The sequence below is a fragment of the Hypanus sabinus genome, chromosome 3 (genome assembly GCF_030144855.1).
Source record: "Hypanus sabinus isolate sHypSab1 chromosome 3, sHypSab1.hap1, whole genome shotgun sequence".
Lineage (NCBI taxonomy): Eukaryota > Metazoa > Chordata > Chondrichthyes > Myliobatiformes > Dasyatidae > Hypanus > Hypanus sabinus.
Window position 1 is genome coordinate 160,883,955 of NC_082708.1, and position 22,586 is coordinate 160,906,540.

At 41.2% G+C, this 22,586-nt stretch overlaps 2 protein-coding genes across 5 annotated transcripts in view; one reads left to right on the forward strand and one right to left on the reverse strand.

Moving 5' to 3' along the window:
• Positions 1-22,586, forward strand: part of LOC132391832 (uncharacterized) — a 101,336-nt gene that overhangs the window by 44,837 nt on the left and 33,913 nt on the right. For 3 of the 4 annotated variants that reach the window (XM_059965494.1, XM_059965497.1, XM_059965495.1), the window contains exon 2: positions 13,074-13,403. The gene's annotated coding sequence lies outside the window, so the exon portion shown is untranslated. Of the gene's footprint in view, positions 1-12,755; positions 13,404-22,586 lie in introns of those variants that run through there. The other variant, XM_059965496.1, reaches the window with a different exon arrangement.
• The window catches only part of rchy1 (ring finger and CHY zinc finger domain containing 1), a 54,786-nt gene that overhangs the window by 28,896 nt on the left and 3,304 nt on the right, over positions 1-22,586 (reverse strand). The window contains exon 2 of the mRNA XM_059965503.1: positions 16,507-16,626. Coding sequence (XP_059821486.1) covers positions 16,507-16,626 — 120 coding nt within the window. The remainder of the gene's footprint in view (positions 1-16,506; positions 16,627-22,586) is intronic.

Consider the following 22,586-nt stretch of genomic DNA (forward strand, 5'->3'; position numbering starts at 1 on the left):
TCTTATATATTAGTTATCTTTCTTCTATTTTTCTTCTTTTTTGCCTGGATGGTTGGGGAGAGACTCATAGCAACATGGAGAATTTTAAAGAGTTCCCAAGGTATTATGAATGATTATTTTACTTAATTTTTTAAGTTTTAATGTCAATGGACTTAATGGACCTGTGAAAAGAAAAAGAGTTTTAACATATATTAAGAAAATGAAAGGAGATATAGCTTTTCTACAAGAAACACATTTAACAGAAACAGAACATAGAAAATAAAGAGACATTGGGTTGGAAATGTTATTGCAGCTTCACTTAATTCAAAATCGCGAGGAGTTGCAATTTTGGTTAATAAAACTTTACCAATTAAAATACAAAATGTAGTAATTGATTCTGTGGGGAGATATGTGATTATACATTGTCAATTTTTTTCAGAATTATGGACTCTTATGAACATTTATGCACCAAATGAAAATGATGCAAAATTCATACAAGAAATTTTTTTGAACTTGGCTGATGCACATGATAAAATATTAATAGGTGGAGACTTTAATTTTTGTTTAGATCCAGTTTTGGATAGGTCAACTAAAGTTGCTACAAAATCAAAAGTAATAAAACTAACTTTATCATTAATGAAAGATTTAAACCTGATTGATATATGGAGAAAAATTAATCCAAGAGAAAGAGACTATTCATTTTATTCAAATAGACATAAAACTTACTCAATGATTGATTTTTTTTATTATCAAAAAATATTCAGGATAGAGTGAAAAGTGTGGAATATAAAGCAAGAATACTGTCAGATCATTCCCCCTTGATAATGACAATGATAATAATGGATAAGGAGGAATCGATCTATAGATGGAGATTTAATTCAATTTTATTAAAACGTCAAGATTTCTGTGAATTTATGAAAAAACAGATTCAATTTTTTTTGGATACAAATTTACATTCAGTTGAGGATAAAATTGTATTATGGGAAGCGATGAAAGCATATTTAAGGGGTCAAATTATAAGTTATACATCTAAAATTAAGAAGGAATACATGGCAGAAATAGATCAATTGGAAAAAGATATCATAAAGTTAGAAAAAGAATCTCAAAGATATATGACAGAAGAAAAACGAAGACAACTTGTTAATAAAAAATTGCAATATAATACACTCCAGACATATCATACAGAAAAAGTAATTATGAGAACTAAAGAGAAATATTATGAATTAGGTGAAAGATCACATAAGATTCTTGCTTGGCAGTTGAAAACAGAGCAGCCTTCTAAAACAATAAATGCAATTAGAACAAGTGTAAATAAGGTTACTTATAAACCTTTAGAAATTAATGAAACTTTAGAAAAATTTTATACTGAACTATATCAATCAGAATCACAAAATAAGACTGCTGTGTTAGATCAATTTTTATCACAAATAACCCTTCCAAAACTAAATTTGGAACAACAGAAAGGATTAGATATGCCCTTTACATTAAAAGAGGTTGAAGAAGCCTTAGGATCACTTCAGAGTAATAAATCCCCAGGAGAAGATGGTTTTCCTCCTGAATTTTATAAAAAATTTAAAGATTTATTAATTCCTCCTTTTGTGGAATTAATATATCAAGTGGAAAGAATGCATAAACTCCCACGATCTTTTTTAACAGCGTTCATAACTGTATTGCCAAAAAAAGATAGAGTGTAGCGGTGTGCTACACGCAGCGCTGAAATAATGACACGGAGTTGGTAAACTGCAGTTAAAAAAGATTTTATTCGAACTTTGCGGCCTCGCTTTAAAGCCTCCCTGATCCCACCCTTCCCAGGCGCGGATGCTGTAGAGGGCACGTATTCACAGTCCTGTCCTGCGCGTGGATGCTGTAGGGGGCACGTATTCACAGTCCCGCGCGGGCTTTTCCCTTTGTTGGTGAAGCAGACCTGGCGCCCTTTTGGGACTGGCCTTTATACCGGCGCGCTGGCTATTTGTGAGCCGGTTCGAGTGTGCTAGGAAGTGGGTCACCACAAGAGATCCTTTAAAACCAACATCATATAGGCCTATTTCTTTGTTGAATACAGATTATAAAATAATAGCAAAAATTTTATCTAATAGAATATCTAAATATTTACCAAAATTAATACATATGGATCAAACAGGTTTTATTAAAAACAGACAATCAATGGATAATATAACCCAGTTACTTAGTATAATTCATTTGGCACAAAAAAGAGAGGAAATGAGTGTGGCAGTTGCTTTGGATGCAGAAAAAGCATTTGATAGATTGGAATGGGATTTTTTTATTTAAGGTATTGGAAAAATATGAGTTCGGAAAATCTTTTATACAATGGATTAAAACCTTAAATACTAATCCTCAAGCTAAAGTAGTTACAAATGGTCAAATTTCAACACCATTTTGCTTAACGAGGTTAACTAGACAAGGCTGCCCATTATCACCTGCTTTATTTGTATTGGCAATAGAACCATTAGCTGAATTAATTACAACAGTTTCATTACAACATGGGGGGGGGGGGGCCTTTAAAGTTAATCAACAAGAATATAAGATTAATTTATTTGCTGATGATGTTTTGATTTATTTAACAAACCCATTGCAATCTTTGCAAAAATTATCTTTTAGATTGGAAGAATATGGGAAAGTATCAGGGTATAAAGTAAATTGGGATAAAAGTGAAATTTTACCCCTTCCCAAAGGAAATTATAATCAATGTCGATCAGTAACTCAATTTCGATGGTCAATAAATGGGATAAAATATTTAGGTATTAGAGTTGATAATGATGTAAAAAATTTATCTAAACAAAATTATTTGCCATTATTTAAAAAAATAAAAGAGGATCTTGATAAATGGATGATGTTACCAATAACATTAATAGGTAGAGTTAATGCTGTAAAAATGAATATATTTCCTAGATTGCAATATTTATTTCAAACTTTACCAATACAATTACCTCAGAAGTTTTTTCAAGAACTGAATAAATATGTAAGGAAATTTCTTTGGAAAGGAAAGATGTCATTGGAAAAATTGACATGTAAATTTGATTTAGGAGGGTTACAAATTCCGAATTTTAAGAATTATTATAAAGCAAATCAACTTAGATTTAACCATATAACAATCACAGCATGGAAACAGGCCATCTTGGCCCTCCTAGTCCGTGCCGAACCCTTAATCTCACCTAGTCCCACCTACCCGCACTCAGCCCATAACCCTCCACTCCTTTCCTGTCCATATACCTATCCAATTTTACCTTAAATGACACAACTGAACTGGCCTCTACTACTTCTACAGGAAGCTCATTCCACACAGCTATCACTCTTTGAGTAAAGAAATACCCCCTCGTGTTTCCCTTAAACTTCTGCCCCCTAACTCTCAAATCATGTCCTCTAGTTTGAATCTCCCCTACTCTCAATGGAAACAGCCTGTTCACGTCAACTCTATCTATCCCTCTCAAAATTTTAAATACCTCGATCAAATCCCCCCTCAACCTTCTACGCTCCAATGAATAGAGACCTAACTTGTTCAACCTTTCTCTGTAACTTAATTGCTGAAACCCAGGTAACATCCTAGTAAATCATCTCTGCACTCTCTCTAATTTATTGATATCTTTCCTATAATTCGGTGACCAGAACTGTACACAATATTCCAAATTTGGCCTTACCAATGCCTTGTACAACTTTAGCATTACATCCCAACTTCTGTACTCAATGCTTTGATTTATAAAGGCCAGCGTTCCAAAAGCCCTCTTCACCACCCTATCTACATGAGACTCCACTTTCAGGGAACTATGCACAGTTATTCCTAGATCTCTCTGTTCCTCTGCATTCCTCAATGCCCTACCATTTACTCTGTATGTTCTATTTGGATTATTCCTGCCAAAATGTAGAACCTCACACTTCTCAGCATTAAACTCCATCTGCCAACGTTCAGCCCATTCTTCTAACCGGCATAAATCTCCCTGCAAGCTTTGAAAATCCACCTCATTATCCACAACACCTCCTACCTTAGTATCATCGGCATACTTACTAATCCAATTTACCACCCCATCATCCAGATCATTTATGTATATTACAAACAACATTGAGCCCAAAACAGATCCCTGAGGCACCCCGCTAGTCACCGGCCTCCATCCCGATAAACAATTATCCACCACTACTCTCTGGCATCTCCCATCTAGCCACTGTTGAATCCATTTTATTACTCCAGCATTAATACCTAACGACTGAACCTTCTTAACTAACCTTCCATGTGGAACTTTGTCAAAGGCTTTGCTGAAGTTCATATAGACTACATCCACTGCCTTAACCTCGTCAACATTCCTCGTAACTTCTTCAAAAAATTCAATAAGGTTTGTCAAACATGACCTTCCACGCACAAATCCATGCTGGCTACTTCTAATCAGATCCCGTCTATCCAGATAATTATAAATACTATCTCTAAGAATACTTTCCATTAATTTACCCACCACTGATGTCAAACTGACAGGTCTATAATTGCTAGGCTTCCTTCTAGAACCCTTTTTAAACAATGGAACCACATGAGCAATACGCCAATCCTCCGGCACAATCCCCGTTTCTAATGACATATTAAAGATCTCTGTCAGAGCTCCTGCTATTTCTACACAAACTTCCCTCAAGGTCCTGGGGAATATCCTGTTAGGACCCGGAGATTTATCCACTTTTAAATTTCTTAAAAGCGCCAGTACCTCTACCTCTTTAATTGTCATAGGTTCCATAACTTCCTTACTTGTTTCCCACACCTTAGACAATTCAATATCCTTCTCCTTAGTGAATACCGAAGAGAAGAAATCACTCAAAATCTCTCCCATCTCCTTCGGTTCCACACATAGCTGACCACTCTGATTCTCTAAGGGGCCAATTTTATCCCTCACTATCCTCTTGCTTTTAATATAACTGTAGAAACCTTTCGGATTTACTTTCACCTTATTTGCCAAACCAACCTTGTATCTTCTTTTAGCTTTTCTAATCTCTTTCTTAAGATTCCTTTTACATTCTTTATATTCCTCGAGCAATTCCTTTACTCCATGCTGCTCTATTGCTCTATTGTCTATTGTAGACATCCCTCTTTTTCTGAACCAAATTTCTAATATCCCTTGAAAACCATGGTGCTCTCAAACCTTTAACCTTTCCTTTCACCCTAACAGGAACATAAAGATTCTGTACCCTCATAATTTCACCCTTAAATGACCTCCATTTCTCTATTACATCCTTCCCATAAAACAACTTGACCCAATCCACTCTCTCTAAATCCCTTCACATCCCCTCAAAGTTAGCCTTTCTCCAATCAAAACTCTAGGTCCAGTCCTGTCCTTCTCCATAATTATATTGAAGCTAATGCTATTGTGATCACTGGACCCGAACACATACATCAGTCAGCTGACCTATCGCATTCCCTAACAGGAGATCCAACACTGCCCCTTCTCTAGTCGGTACTTCTATGTATTGTTGCAAAAAACTATCCTGCACACATTTCACAAACTCTAAACCATCCAGCCCTTTTACAGAATGAGCTTCCCAGTCTACGTGTGGAAAATTAAAATCTCCCACAATCACCACCTTGTGTTTACTACAAATATCTGCTATCTCCTTACACATTTGCTCTTCCAACTCATGCGCCCCATTAGGTGGCCTATAATACACTCCTATCAGTGTTACTACACCTTTCCCATTCTTCAATTCCACCCAAATGGCCTCCCTAGAGGAGCTCTCTAATCTATCCTTCCAAAGCACCGCCATAAGATTTTCTCAGACAAGCAATGCAACACCTCCTCCTCTGGCCTCTCCTACTCTATCACACCTGAAGCAACTAAATCCAGGAATATTTAGTTGCCAATCACACCCTTCCTGCAACCATGTTTCACTAATAGCTACAACATCATAATTCCAGGTATCAATCCACGCTTTAAGCTCATCCACCTTTCTTACAATGCTCCTAGCATTAAAATAGATACATTTAAGATACTCTCCATCTCCTCCTCTCTTTCCATCCCTAACAATGCATTCAAATTTATTATCCTTTTCTTTCTTCTCCCCTACATCTTCGGGCTGAGCGCATCCCTTCTCCATCACCTGCCTTTCCTCCCTCACACACTGTCTATTTACTTGCTCCACTGGTGAACTAACCTCCTCTCCCATTGTCTCCTCAAATAGTCTCCCACCCCCCCATCTTACTAGTTTAAAGTCCGCCCTGTAGCCCTAGCAAACCTCCCCGCTAGGATATTGGTCCCCCCACGATTCAAGTGTAACCCGTCTTTCTTGAACAGGTCACTCCTGCCCCAGAAGAGGTCCCAATGATCCAGAAACTTGAATCCCTGCCCCCTGCTCCAATCCCACAGCCAAGCATTCATCCTCCACCTAATTCTATTCCTACTCTCACTGTCGCGTGGCACAGGCAGTAATCTCAAGATTACTACCTTTGCAGTCCTTCTTCTTAACTGCCTTCCTAACTCCCTATACTCTCGTTTCAGGACCTCTTCCCCTTTCCTTCCTATGTCATTGGTATCTACATGTACCACGACCTCTGGCTCTTCACCCTCCCACTTCAGGATATCTTGGACGCGATCAGAAACGTCCCGAACCCTGGCACCAGGGAGGCAAATTACCATCCGGGACTCCCGGTCACCTCCACAGAAACGCCTGTCTGAGCCCCTGACTATTGAGTCCCCTATTACTATGGACCTCTTTCTTCTAACCCTACCCTTCTGAGCTACAGGGCCGTCCTCTGTGCCGGAGGCTCGGCCATTGTCACTCCCACCAGGTAGGCTGTCCCCCCCCCAACAGTACTCAAACATGAGTACTTATTGTCAAGGGGTACAGCCACTGGGGTACTCTCTAGTACCTGCCTCTTCCCCTTCCTGACTGTAACCCACCTATCTGCCTCCCGTGGTCCCGGAGTGACCACCTGCCTGTAACTCCTCTCTATCACCTCCTCACTCTCCCTGACCAGGCGAAGGTCATCGAGCTGCAGCTCCAGTTCCCTAACTCGGTCCCTCAGGAGCTGCAGTTCGGCACACCTGGCGCAGATGTGGACGTCCGGGAGGCTCGGAGACTCCAGGATCTCCCACATCCGACACCGAGAACAACAAGCTGCCCTCACACTCATACCTCCCAAATAACTGAAAATACAAGAACTAAAAGATAAGCCTACTGTGCCCTCTTCCGCCTAAGCCCCCTGAGCCCAAGCCCTACACTCTGCTCCCGGCGCACTCCGCTGCCCGCAAACGAAGCTGCCCACTTCTTAAGGCGGCGTTCTTTATATATCTTCCCTCCTTCCCGGGCCTCCTTCACGCGCCTGCGCAGTCCCGCCTCTCAGAACTCCGATCTGAGAAGCAATTGGACAATTTGAAAATGGCCGCTGCCGCACTTCCTCTCAAGCCTCGCTGTCCTCTTCCAAAAGATTTATTGCGTCTTTATTTGATGAAGAAAAACCAGCATGGATTAGAATAGAATTAGATAAGATAGGAGAAAACATACCAGAAGATTTTATATATAAATGGGAATCCAAATGGATACGGGAAAAAAAAAGCATCTCCTATATTAAGACACTTTATTGATTTATGGAATAAGGTAAATATGGACGATGAGATAAAGAAATCTTTATTAGCAAAAAGAACTTTAATTCAAAATAAGCTTATTCCTTTTACAATGGATAATAAGCTTTTGCATAATTGTTTCCAAAAGGGGATTAAATATATAGGTGATTGTTTTGGAGGAGGTATATTGATGTCACTTGATCAATTAAAAAATAAATATAAAATATCAAACAACACTCTTTTCTGTTATTTTCAATTAAAGGCTTATTTACGAGAAAAGCTGGGTCAAACAATGATGATGCCAAAACCTAGTGAAATAGAAATATTAATTCAAAAAGGAAAAATTAAAAAATTTACATCTTGTATGTACAATTTGATTCAAAAACAGACAATTAAATCAGGAATTCATAAATCAAGACAAAAATGGGAATCTGATTTGAATATTAAAATTGATGGAAAAAGCTGGTCAAGATTATGTTCTGATAGTATGATAAATGCAATAAATGTTTGACTTAGATTAGTACAATATAATTTTTTACATCAATTATTTATAACACCACAGAAAATAAATAGATTAAATTCAAATATGTCTGACCAATGTTTTCGATGTAATCAAGAAATTGGTACATTTTTACATTCTACTTGGTCTTGTTTTAAAATTCAATCATTTTGGATAAATCTAAGACTTTTATTGGAAAAAATTACTGGAGTACAACTCCCACATAGTCCAATATTATTTTTATTAGGAGACATTGAAGGGACAATACCGAAACTTAAATTGATTAAGTATCAGAAAAAATTTATAAAAATTGCATTGGCAGTAGCCAAAAAAGTTATCACAGTTACTTGGAAATCTGATTTATATTTAACTATGGATCATTGGAATAATGAAATACATGGTTGTATTCCACTTGAAAAAAATTACATACAATCTAAGAAATGAATGTATTTTTGAAAATTTGGCTTCCATACCTACAAAAGATAGGATTAAATACATAGGTCCTTTGAAGATAAAATTATAAAGTAATTGGGGAAAGTAAAAATAAATATTAAAATTATTTTGAACTCCATGGAGCATGTGGGGATCCTCCGATATCCAGGCAATCTTTCTCTTTTTTCTTTTTCTTTAGACAAGGGTTAAGGGGGGGAGGGTTAAGGGGAAGGGGGAGGGTTAATATTATTTTTCTCTTTCTTACTATTTTATCATTACATTTATTCTTTGTAATTTTCTAATAAATAAATAAATAGATAGATAGATAGATAGATAGATAGATAGATAGATAGATAGATAGATAGATAAATAGAAATTAAAAAAAATTAAAAGTGTCCAGGATGGATTCCTGTCACAGTATGTTGACAGGCCGACTAGGGGGAATGCCATACTAGATCTAGTGTTAGGTAACGAACCGGGTCAGGTCACAGATCTGTCAGTGGGTGAACATCTGGGGGACAGTGATCACCGCTCCCGGACCTTTAGCATTATCATGAAAAAGGATAGAATCAGAGAGGACAGGAAAGTCTTTAATTGGGGAAGGGCAAATTATGAGGTTATAAGGCTAGAACTTGCAGGTGTGAATTGTGATGATGTGTTTGCAGAGAAATGTACTATGGACATGTGGTTGATGTTTGAGGATCTCTTGCAGGATGTTAGGGATAAATTTGTCCCAGTGAGGAAGATAAAAAATGGTAGGGTGAAGGAACCATGGGTGACAAGTGAGGTAGAAAATCTAGTCTGGTGGAAGAAGGCAGCAAGGGATCAGATGGGTCTATTGAGGAATATAGGGTAGCAAGAAAGGAGCTTAAGAAGGGGCTGAGAAGAGCAAGAAGGAGTCATGAGAAGGCCTTGGCGAGTAGGGTAAAGGAAAACCCCAAGGCATTCTTCAGTTATGTGAAGAACAAAAGGATGACAGGAGTGAAGGTAGGACTGATTAGAGATAAAAGTGGGAAGATGTGCCTGCAGGCTGTGGAAGTGAGCGAGGTCCTCAATGAATACTTCTCTTCAGTATTCACCACTGAGAGGGAACTTGGTGACAGTGAGGACAATATGAGTGAGGTTGATGTTCTGGAGCATGTTGATATTAAGGGAGAGGAGGTGATGGAGTTGTTAAAGTACATTAGGACAGATAAGTCCCCGGGGCCTGACGGGATATTCCCCAGGCTGCTCCACAAGGCAAGGGAAGAGATTGCTGAACCTCTGGAAAGAATCTTTATGTTCTTGTTGTCCGCGGAAATGGTACCGGAGGATTGGAGAGAGGTGAATGTCGTCCCCTTGTTCAACAAAGGTAGTAGGGATAGTCCAGGTAATTATAGACCAGTGAGCCTTACATCTGTGGTGGGAAAGCTGTTGGAAAAGATTCTTAGAGATAGGATCTATGGGCATTTAGAGAATCATGGTCTGATCAGGGACAGTCAGTATAGCTTTGTGAAGGGCAGATCGTGCCTAACAAGTCTGATAGAATTCTTTGAGGAGGTGACCAGGCATATAGATGAGGGTAGTGCAGTGGATGTGATCTACATGGATTTTAGTAAGGCATTTGACAAGGTTCCACATGGTAGGCTTATTCAGAAAGTCAGAAGGCACGGGATCCAGGGAAGTTTGGCCAGGTGGATTCAGAATTGGCTTGCCTGCAGAAGGCAGAGGGTCGTGGTGGAGGGAGTACATTCAGATTGGAAGGTTGTGACTAGTGGTGTCCCACAAGGATCTGTTCTGGAACCTCTACTTTTTGTGATTTTTATTAACGACCTGGATGTGGGGGTAGAAGGGTGGGTTGGCAAGTTTGCAGATGACACAAAGGTTGGTGGTGTTGTAGATTTGTCGAAGATTGCAGAGAGACATTGATAGGATGCAGAAGTGGGCTGAGAAGTGGCAGATGGTGTTCAACCCGGAGAAGTGTGAGGTGATACACTTTGGAAGGATAAACTCCAAGGCAGAGTACAAAGTAAATGGCAGGATACTTGGTAGTGTGGAGGAGCAGAGGGATCTGGGGGTACATGTCCACAGATCCCTGAAAGTTGTCTCACAGGTAGATAGGGTAGTTAAGAAAGCTTATGGGGTGTTAGCTTTCATAAGTCGTGGGATAGAGTTTACGAGACTCAATGTAATGATGCAGCTCTATAAAACTCTAGTTAGGCCGCATTTGGAGTACTGTGTCCAGTTCTGGTTGCCTCACTATAGGAAGGATGTGGAAGCATTGGAAAGGGTACAGAGGAGATTTACCAGGATGCTGCCTGGTTTAGAGAGTATGGATTATGATCAGAGATTAAGGGAGCTAGGGCTTTATTCTTTGGAGAGGAGGAGGATGAGAGGAGATATGATAGAGGTGTACAAGCTATTAAGAGGAATAGACAGAGTGGACAGCCAGCGCCTCTTCCCCAGGGCACCACCACTTAGTACAAGAGGACATGGCTTTAAGGTAAGGGGAGGGAAGTTCAAGGGGGATATTAGAGGAAGGTTTTTCACTCAGTGGTTGGTGCATGGAATGCACTGCCTGAGTCAGTGGTGGAGGCAGATACACTAGTGAAGTTTAAGAGACTGTTAGACAGGAATATGAGGTCGTACATAGGGCCCATATGTCCAAGGATAAATTGGTTCATTTTTATTCCTATATAAATTCTATTTGTGATAGATGTCAATCTGAAATAGCATCTTTAACTCATATGTTCTGGTCGTGTCCGCTTTTGAAAAAATATTGGAAAGATATTTTTGATATTATCTCTGCGGTATTGAACATTGATTTACAACCTCATCCTATTACCGCAATTTTTGGTTTACCAATGATGGACTCACTTCATTTATCTTCTTCCGCCTGTCGAATGATTGCATTTCTTACACTAATGGCTAGAAGATCTATTTTGTTGAATTCGAAGGAAATTAATCCTCAAAGGAAAAATCCTTTGGTTTTCTCAAACTATGTTATGTTTAAGTTCAGAAAAAATTAGAAGTGGTGTATTTGACACTTCTACTAAATTTGAAAAGATATGGAGACCATTTATTCAATATTTTCATATGATGTAATAGGACCCTGTTCCAGGCCTATTTGATTTTCCAGTTTTGCTTTCACATATGTCAAGAGGATCGGAGTTGACGACACTGATGATTTTGTATTTTTGTGAGTTATTATAAACAGCCTTTTTTTTCTTTTCTCTCTTTTTTATTTTCTCTTTTTTTCTGTTTTGTTTTTTTCTTCTATTAGTTATTAGATTTTTAGATTAGTTTTTGCATAATGATTTTTTTTCTTTTTTCCTTTTTATTTTTTCTTTTTATTTTACCTTATGATACACCTAGGTTTGCCTTGTCTGTTTGTATATTGTATCTTTTATGATATGGGAATACTCATTTATACTGTAATCATTGTTTTTGTAATTTTTTATAATTAGTTGCAATATGTACGTTTGTAATCCCATTATCTATGTACCAATTTTATTTTGTTGTTATTAATAATGATAATAAAAAGATGGAAAAAGACAGGTATATGGAGGAATTTAAGGTGGGGGGTTATATGGGAGGCAGGGCCGAAGGGCCTGTAATGCGCTGTACTATTCTCTGTTCTATTCCATGGTCAGTCACTTAGATCACATTTCTTCTCCATTCTGATGTTTGGTGTGAACAACAATTAAACTTCTTGACCATGTCTGCGTGCTTTTATGTATTGAGTTGCTTCCACGTGAATAGCCAATTAGATCTCTGCATCAATGAGGTGTCGAGGTATGCCTAATAAAGTAACTACTGAGTGCATGCCTTATGATTAAACATAGGGAAGCAACAAATGAATTAATTAAAAAATTAATATTGCAAGTGTTTGTAGCATTCAAATCAAACTGATAATAGAACCAGCATTACCAAACCAATCTACACCTGATTATTCATCCCCCATTACTATTGACAGATGGTGAAAAACTAGAAAGCCATTGAACAGGATCAGTCACAATCCTGATGAATGACTACAGCAAGCTCAAAAGGCTAAATCGCCAACTACTGCCCATATTTATGTCTGCTTAAATAATTCTTTATATCCAAAACTTGGAATACTCTTTTCACACTATCTCGTTCTTTGCTCAGAATTTACCAAAACTTTTGTCCTCTTGTGTAAAGTTGGTGGTGGGATAGAGATTCACCACTATCAAAGGAGGTTTAAGGGACTCCTTCCCTCCGCTACCCTGCAGGCCACCTTGGGCAAGGTGTAGCACCTGCTTAGCCCCCCCCCCCCCCCGCAATCAGGGTCACGTGAAGCCATGGGATCAGGTGCTGGATGGTCGTAAAAGCAGTTAAGTAGGTATCACAAGTCCTGTGTCACCCATCTTGTAAAGACCCTGCCCAGAAGGCAATGGCAAAGCACTTCTGTAGAAAACTTTTTCAAGAGCAATGATGATCATGGAAAGAATGAGCAACCAAGTCATACCACACAGCACAAAACAAATGAACGTTTGTGTGAAGTACCTCAAGATAGTGGAACTTAGGAGACGACGACGCCTAACGGTGACTCCTTTGTTTGCACTTCGGAAACAGCTCTTGTTCTATTTTTCATATCTCTATTTTTCCCTTTCAAGGTTCTTTTGAAGACCCTGACCTGGAGTTACACACTGACTCCGGTTCTTTGCGGGCAGGGGACCCGCTCTCCGGGGTCTTACGACTGGCAGCTATTCAATATACCATGGACATGGCCTAGAATACCAGCACACCTCCGGAGTTCTGGGATTTCATGGCACTGAATGTGGGCGGACTTCAGGTCAGTGCCTCCACAGGAAATCAGTGTGTCGTGGGAGACAGAAGATCGAAAGCAACAAGTTGGCTGCTGGCTGTGTGCCCATAGACCCGAGTTCTTTTTAGGCACAGAGCTCGGAAAAGGCGATGTAACAGACCTTTAACGTCATAAGTCAGTGAGTTGTTTGTTATGTCTCCCTTTTTGCTGTAAAATGGGGACACCTCTTTTTCCCTTATTAGTGAGCGAGGGAGCCTGTGGTATGTCGAATACCGGGTGAACAAGTAGTCTTTGGGGTACTGCAAGTCTGTGTCTTTATTGATGTTTTGCTGCATGCTTGAGTGCTTGGTCAGGGGTGCTGATGCTTTTTTTGCTGGTGGGGGAGGGAGAGTCATTGCTATGCTGCTGCTTATGCATGGGGGGGAGCTGAGGGGGGCTTCGGGATTATGACATTTAACTGTCATTCATTCTTTGAGAGCACTCTTCCATTTTCATGGATAATTGTGAAGAAATAGTATTTCAAGATGTATATTGTATGCTTTTCTCTTATAGTAAATGTACCTTTGAAATCTTTGAAATTATATTTGTGACATAAGAGCAGAGCAGGGAAGTACAGTTGAGGTCAAAGCCAAGATGTTACTGAGCAGCAGTGTTAGTGAAAGTAGGGCCCTCTGCTGTTATTAAGAGGGTTTTATTCCACAAATTGCTGCACAATTCAATGATCTTATCATGGCACAAGGAGGCAACCATTCTGCTCAGTAAATACTCACAGATGCTGGGGAGCAAGCTCATCAAACATTTTCTTGTGTCCTTAATCTCTTTCACACAAATCATTTAACTTATACTAAAGGGAAACTAAAAGACCAATTACCTACCAACTCACCTTTGGTACGTGAAAGGGCATTAAAGCACCTAGAGTAAACTAACCACTGCCATGAATAGGAGAATGTGCAAACTTCCATACAAACATTACCAGAGGTCAAATTGAACTCAGGTTCCTAGGGGGAACGAGGCAGCAGAGCTGACTGCTGCACCACTGTGCTGCCTTCAATGAAAGCAACCACTGATTCAGAGTAATAACACATGGAAGCAGGTCCTTCAGACCAAATTGTTTATGCTGACTATGGGACCAAGCTAATCATGTGCAATGTGCCAAATATGCACATATGGGACTAGTTTAATGATATCTTCGTAATTAAAAATTATGTTACTTTTCTGATTTCATTGTGGAACAAACAAAAAAGGCACACTGTACCTTTTAGAATTTCCATGATTAAACCTGCTTGCCGATTTATTAGTATCACTAGAAAACAAAGATTTTGTTTCCTGAATATTTTGGGGTATGTCTTATGGATTTTGGGCTGCTGATCTTGAAATTTCCCTATCACACACCATTTTTTTCTTGAAGTTGCCTATATTTGTTATTTCAATTTATATTTCAAGTCAATTAAAATGCTGCCCACAATGTAAACTAAAAAATATCTTTTTCAGGCATGCCTGGGCATGCTAAGGCAGGGCAAATGCTGCACAGCAGGGCAGGTTTTAGAAAAGCTATAAAAGCATCATGCACACTCTGCTCTATGCATTGTGTTTACACATACTGCAATCACGTTGCTGTGCTTGCTCTATGCATATAGGATATTGTGTGTATTCATTATAATGAAGTAGTTGTATTTTGTGATATCAAGATGTCTTGTAAATGTTTCAACTACTGCAAATACTTTGTTATATTTGTGGCAATTATACACTTAATCTAAAGATGGAGCTTGACTCCACTTATTAAGAAAGCCTAGGAGCTCTACTTTGGCTGTAAAATTAGCGAGCAGGACAAAGCCTGGGTTCCTCACATTTGTTGCACAACATGCGCTGTCGATCTTTGAGCTTAGCTCAGAGGTACTCAGAAGTCAATGCTGTTCGCTGTTCAGAGGATATGGCGAGAGCAGAAGGATATAACAGACTGCTACTTCTGTCTGACCAGTCTGTCTGGTTTCTCTGCTAAAAACAAAATATCTCCCTTCAGCCATCAGACCTATGCCACATCACAATAGTCTTCCAGTACTAAAGCCACCAAAGACATGGAGACTAGAGTAGGCAAATGAAGATTTTTCCCAGGGCTGAAATGGCTAACACAAGAGGGCACAGTTTTAAGGTGCTTGGAAGTAGGTACAGAGGGGATGTCAGGGATATGTTTTTTTTTATAAATGCAAAGTGGTGAGTACGTGGAATGGGCTGCTGGCAACAGTGGTGGAGGCGGATACAAGAGGGTCTTTTAACAGACTCCTAGATAGGTACATGAAGCTTAGAAAAATAGAGAGCTATGGGTAATCCCAGGTAATTTCTAAAGTAAGTACATGTTTGTGGGCCAAAGGGCCTGTATTGTGTTGTAGGTTTTCTATGTTTCTATGCTGTGATGATTGAGCCAGGAATGGAAAATGATACTGATACAGATTTTGAACCCCTTATGTCAAATGAGCCTTGTGTGATAACTCAATCTGAGTCAAATAAACTACTCAGACTTGGGTTTGGGGAAGGCAAAAGCAGAAATACTGGGTTCAAGAATGCAAAGATGGAATCTGCTGTCACTAGGCACAAAACCTTCTGTGAAGAATCTCAATATTTTAGACAGATATTTCCCAGGATAACTATTCCCAAGAATAAGGAAGGCATTGTGGTTGGTCCACAAATCAAACAGGTTATCAATCTCTGGCAATTCGAATAACTTCTAGTAGGACTGGAGAAAATCACATGCAAGGCATTCAAGGATGTTGCTGAAAATTTTCTGGGTAAATACAGAGCACCAGACTACATGCAGCTTGTTGACAACATGCTTCAAGCAGACAAAACTATGAAGTGCAAATTGTCACCACAGATTAATTTTCTGCATTCCTATTTAGACTTCTTCCCTGAAAATCTTGGCACTGTCAGTGACAAGCAAGGTGAAAGATTTCACCAGGCCATTGCGCTCATGGAGAAATGGTATCGGGGCGAATGGAATCCATCAATGCTAGCTATTTATTGTTGGGCACTTAAGTGAGAAGCCTCAGAAACTGAATACAAACGAAAATCATTAATATTTTAGCTTAGTTGAACTATTGCAAAGTATCAGCACCATTATACATCTTATTCAATTTAAGTTCATTTCTTCTTTCTCCAAATTCTTGCCTGATACAAAAAGTCTGAAATTATATTTGTGCTCAGTTTCGGGCATCATAACAAACAAAACATTTATGAGGAAGCAACAGTATCAAAAACAAAATGCAGTCCCATGTTTATTTACTTACCTTTTGAACTGTTTCACACTTTGCACACTGAACTTCAGTGACCTTGAAGCGATCAAGCTGATGATTTTCTGCATCGTCATGACACAGGCGACAGATGTAAAATTTTCCACAGCATGGTGCCTGAAAGACCAACATTAACTTTCAGAAATTGACTTTGCCACCCAATGAGTTCAACATCTACTTGCTGTAGATGGGTCTTTGGCCTGAAATGTGAATTCTGATTCTCTTTCCAATGTAGCTGCCTGGCAGTTTCCAGCAAGTGTTTGAACAACAGGCTGTTAAATGGAACATCTTCATGTCGCAGATGAATGAGTTCAAATAAGATATTTTGCAGATCAGAACCAAGTTTCATTTATTAAAAAAGCATAGATTTGAATAGCTCAGCAGAAAGCCGTTGATTAGACGATCAAGATTTGAACAGCTCAGACTCAGCAGAAAGCAGCTGATTGGGCAATCGAGGTCAGGTGACACCAGGCAGTTTGAAAAGCTCAAACGAATAAATAGAGGGGTAGCTCAAGTACAGCAGCCAGTGAAGGAGTGGAGCTTTGACGAGAAGAGGCAGGGGACAAGTTTGTTCCCAATTAGTCTTTACAAAGCCTCATGAGACGGTGATGTGCCTCTCCTGTGAGATGTGGCAGTCCTGGGGGACCTCCCCTCTCCTGCAGGTCACATCTGCCAGAAGTGCATGCCGCTGGGCGATCTGGAATACTGTGTGAGGAATCGCACAGCTGGATGACCTTCGACTCATAAGGGTGAATGAGGCAGTCATAGGTGAGAGCTACAGGGAGGTAGTCACACCTAGGCTGCCGGAAGCAGGTCGTTGGGTGACAGTCTGAGGGGGGAAAGCGAATAAGAGTAGACAGGTAGTGCAGAGCACCCCTGTAGCCATTCCCCTAAATAATAAGTTTACCGTCCTGGATGCTGTTGGCGAGGACGACTGACCAGGTGTGAGCCACGGTGGCAGGGCCTCTGGCACTGAGTCTGACCCTGTGGTGCAGAAGGATGGGATGGAGAAGAGGAGAGCTGTCATCATTGGAGACTCTATAGTCAGGGGAGCAGGTAGGAGATTTTGTGGACGTGAGAAGGAAACCCGCATGGTTTGTTGCCTCCCGGGACCCAGGGTCCAGGATGTCTCTGACCGGGTGCTTGACATCCTGGTACGTGAGGGAAAGCAACCAGAAGTCGTGTTACATGTTGGTATCAACGACATAGGCAGGAAGAGGGATGAGGTCCTGAAGTGTGAGTTTCGGGAACTAGGCAGGAGGCTGAGGAACAGGACCTCAAGGGTGGCGTTCTCAGGATTGCTGCCCGTGCTAAGTGATAGTGATGGTAAGAATTGGAGGAGATGGCAATTGAATGCATGGCTGAGGAGTTGGTGCAGGGGGCAGGGTTTTAGATTTTTGGATCATTGGGATCTCTTCTGGGGAAGTGGAACCTGTACAGATTGGATGGGTTGCACCTGAACTCGAGGGGGAGCAATATCCTTGCTGGTAGGTTTGCTAGCATGGTTCAGGAGGGTTTAAACTAATTTGCAAGGGGGGGTGGGGAGAGACCCGGAGCGATAGAGCAGTGAAAGAAGTGCATGGAGTAAAGCCAGATCTAACATATAGAGTGGCTTTGAGGAAAGAGAAGCAGAATAAAGGGTGTAAAGGTAGAAGGGCTAAAGTGTGTGTACTTCAATGCAAGAAGCATCAGGAACAAAGGTGATAAACTGAGAGCTTGGATACATACATGGAATTATGATGTAGTGGCCATTATAGAGACTTGGCTAGCACCAGGGCAGGAATGGATTCTCAATATTCCTGGATTCAGTGCTTTAAAAGGGATAGAGAGGGGAAAAAGGGGGAGGAGGGGTGGCATTACTGGTCAGGGATACTATTACAGCTGCAGAAAGGGTGGGTAATGTAGCAGGATCCTCTTTTGAATCAGTATGGAATGAGCTTCCTGTAGATGTGGAATGAGCTTCCTGTAGATGTAGTAGAGGCCAGTTCAGTTGTGTAATTTAAGGTAAAATTGGATAGGTATACGGACAGGAAAGGAGTGGAGGGTTATGGGCTGAGTGCGGGTAGGTGGGACTAGGTGAGATTAAGAGTTCGGCACGGACCAGGAGGGCTGAGATGGCCTGTTTCCATGCTGTGATTGTTATATGGTTATATGGTAAGTCAGGAACAGGAAGGGAGCAGTTACTCTACTGGGGATATTCTATAGGCCCCCTGGTAGCAGTAGAGATACCGAGGAGCAGATTGGGAGGCAGATTTTGGAAAGGTTCAAAAATAACAGGCTTGTTATCATGGGTGACTTTAACTTCCCAAATATTGATTGGCTCTTGATTAGTTCCAAGGGTTTAGATGGGGCAGAGTTTGTTAAGTGTGTCCAGGATGGAATCCTGTCACAGTATGTTGACAGGCCGACTAGGGGGAATGCCATACTAGATCTAGTATTAGGTAACAAACTGGGTCAGGTCACAGATCTGTCAGTGGGTGAGCATCTGGGGGACAGTGATCACCGCTCCCTGACCTTTAGCATTATCATGGAAAAGGACAGAATCAGAGAGGACAGGAAAATCTTTAATTGGGAAGGGCAAATTATGAGGCTAAAAAGCTAGAACTTGCGGGTGTGAATTGTGATGATGTTTTTGCAGAGAAATGTACTATGGACATGTGGTTGATGTTTGAGGATCTCTTGCAGGATGTTAGGGATAAATTTGTCCCAGTGAGGAAGATAAAAAATGGTAGGGTGAAGGAACCATGGGTGACAAGTGAGGTGGAAAATCTAGTCTGGTGGAAGAAGGCAGCAAGGATCAGGGGTCTATTGAGGAATATAGGGTAGCAAGAAAGGAGCTTAAGAAGGGGCTGAGAAGAGCAAGAAGGGGGCATGAGAAGGCCTTGGTGAGTAGGGTAAAGGAAAACCCCAAGGCATTCTTCAATTATGTGAAGAAAAAAAGGACGACAGGAGTGAAGGTAGGACCAATTAGAGATAAAAGTGGGAAGATGTGCCTGGAGACTGTGGAAGTGAGCAAGGTCCTCAATGAATACTTCTCTTCGGTATTCACCACTGAGAGGGAACTTGATGACGGTGAGGACAATATGAGTGAGGTTGATGTTCTGGAGCATGTTGATATTAAAGGAGAGGTGGTGTTGGAGTTGTTAAAAATACATCAGGATGGGTAAATCCCCGTGGCCTGACGGAATATGCCCCTGGCTGCTCCACGAGGCGAGGGAAGAGATTGCTGAACCTCTGGCTAGGATCTTTATGTCCTCATTGTCCACAGAAATGATACCAGAGGATTGGAGGGAGGTGAATGTCCCCTTGTCCCCTTGTTCAAAAAAGGTAGTAGGGATAGTCCAGGTAATTATAGACCAGTGAGCCTTACATCTGTGATGGGAAAACTGTTGGAAAAGATTCTTAGAGATAGGATCTATGGGCATTTAGAGAATCATGGTCTGATCAGGGACAGTCAGCATGGCTTTGTGAAGGGCAGATCGTGCCTAACAAGCCCGATAGTGTTCTTTGAGAAGGTGACCAGGCATATAGATGAGGGTAGTAGTGGATGTGATCTACATGGATTTCAGTAAGGCATTTGATAAGGTTCCACATGGTAGGCTTATTCAGAAAGTCAGAAGGCATGGGATCCAGGAAAGTTTGGCCAGGTGGATTCAGAATTGGCTTGCCTGCAGAAGGCAGAGGGTTGTGGTGGAGGGAGTACATTCAGATTGGAAGGTTGTGACTAGTGGTGTCCCACAAGGATCTGTTCTGGAACCTCTACTTTTTGTGATTTTTATTAACGACCTGGATGTGGGGGTAGAAGGGTGGGTTGGCAAGTTTGCAGATGACACAAAGGTTGGTGGTGTTGTAGATTTGTCGAAGATTGCAGAGAGACATTGATAGGATGCAGAAGTGGGCTGAGAAGTGGCAGATGGTGTTCAACCCGGAGAAGTGTGAGGTGATACACTTTGGAAGGATAAACTCCAAGGCAGAGTACAAAGTAAATGGCAGGATACTTGGTAGTGTGGAGGAGCAGAGGGATCTGGGGGTACATGTCCACAGATCCCTGAAAGTTGTCTCACAGGTAGATAGGGTAGTTAAGAAAGCTTATGGGGTGTTAGCTTTCATAAGTCGTGGGATAGAGTTTACGAGACTCAATGTAATGATGCAGCTCTATAAAACTCTAGTTAGGCTACACTTGGAGTACTGTGTCCAGTTCTGGTCGCCTCAGTATAGGAAGGATGTGGAAGCATTGGAAAGGGTACAGAGGAGATTTACCAGATGCTGCCTGGTTTAGCGAGTATGGATTATAATCAGAGATTAAGGGAGCTCGGGCTTTACTCTTTGGAGAGAAGGAGGATGAGATGAGACATGATAGAGGTGTACAAGGTATTAAGAGGAATAGACGGAGTGGACAGCCAGCGTCTCTTCCCCAGGGCACCACCGCTCAGTACAAGAGGACCAGATGTTGTGGTCCATGTAAGGACAAATGACGTGGGTAGGATGAGTGAGGGGGTCCTGCATAGGGAGTTCAGGGAGTTAGGTGCAAAGCTGAAGAGCAGGACCTCGAGGGTAACAACATCAGGATTGCTACCTGTGCCACGTGCGAGTGAGGCAAGGAACAGAAAGATTATACAGATTAATACGTGGCTGAGAGGATGGTGCAGGAGGGAGGGCTTCAGGTTTTTAGATAATTGGGCTTTGTTCCAGGGAAGGTGGGATCTGTTCCGAAGGGACGGTTTACACCTGAACTGGAGCGGTACTAACATTCTTGCAGGGAAGTTTGCTAGTGCTTCTTGTGGGGGGGGGGTTAAACTAAATTTGCAGGGGCCAGGGATCCAGAATGTGAGAGAGGATAGTGAGAGGAAGAATAAAGGACAGGTGGGGACTACACGGTCCCAGAATATTAAGTGTGTAGTAGAGAAAGGTGAGGCGGAACAAGTGATAAGGAGGACACATGTCCAGAGGGATGGTCTGACGGAACATGGAGTTAAATGTGCAGAAAGAATAAGTAAATTTAGGAAGGACAACAAAATTCTAGGGGCGTATAGCCTGATGGGAGCACAGGGAGCTGGGTTAAGCACAATAGGCGGCGATTCAAACAGAGAGAGGAGAAATGGGCTAAAAATTCTATAACTGAATGCACCAAGTGTCAGAAATAAGGTGGATGAGCTTGAAGCTCAGGTGCGAATGGGTAACTATGATGTTGTTGGGATAACGGAGACATGGCTGCAGGGAGATCAGACCTGGGAAATGAATGTACAAGGGTATACATGCTATCATAGGGACAGAAATGTGGGCAGAGGGGGTGGGGTGGCCCTGTTGGTGAGGAATGCGATTCAGTCCTTTGCAAGGGGGAACATAGGATCAGAAGTAGAGTCTGTGTGGATAGAACTGAGGAACAGTAAGGGCAAAAGGACCCAAATGGGTGTTGTCTACAGGCCACCAAACAGTAGCATGGATATTGGGTGCAAGTTGAATAGGGAGTTAACATTGGCATGTGGCAAAGGTAATGTCGCAGTAGTTATGGGGGATTTCAACGTGCAGGTGAACTGGGAGAATCAGGTTGGTGCTGGACCCCAGGATAGGGAGTTTGTAGAGTGCCTACGGGATGCATTCTTGCAACAGCTTGTACGAGAGCCGACCAGGGACAGGACTATTCTGGATTTAGTGTTATGTAATGAACAGGATTTGATAAGCAATCTTGCAGTAAAGAAGCCATTAGGAGGTAGTGATCATAATATTATGAGTTTTTATCTGCAATTTGAGAAGGATAAGGGCAGCTCAGAGGTGTCAGTGTTGTAGTTGAACAGGGGAAACTATGGAGCCATGAGGGAGGAGCTGGCCAAAGTTGACTGGATGGATATCCTAGCAGAAAGGACAGTGGAACAGCAATGGCAGGTATTCTTGGGAATAATGCACAAGGTGCAAAATCAGTTTATCCCCCCGAGAAGGAAGGATTCAAAGGGGGAAAGGGGCCACAGTGGTTGACAAAGGAAGTCAGAGATTGCATAGCATTAAAAAAAAAAGGAAGTATGACAGAGCTAAAGTGAGTGGGAGGACAGATGATTGGGAAGTTTTTAAGGAACAACAGA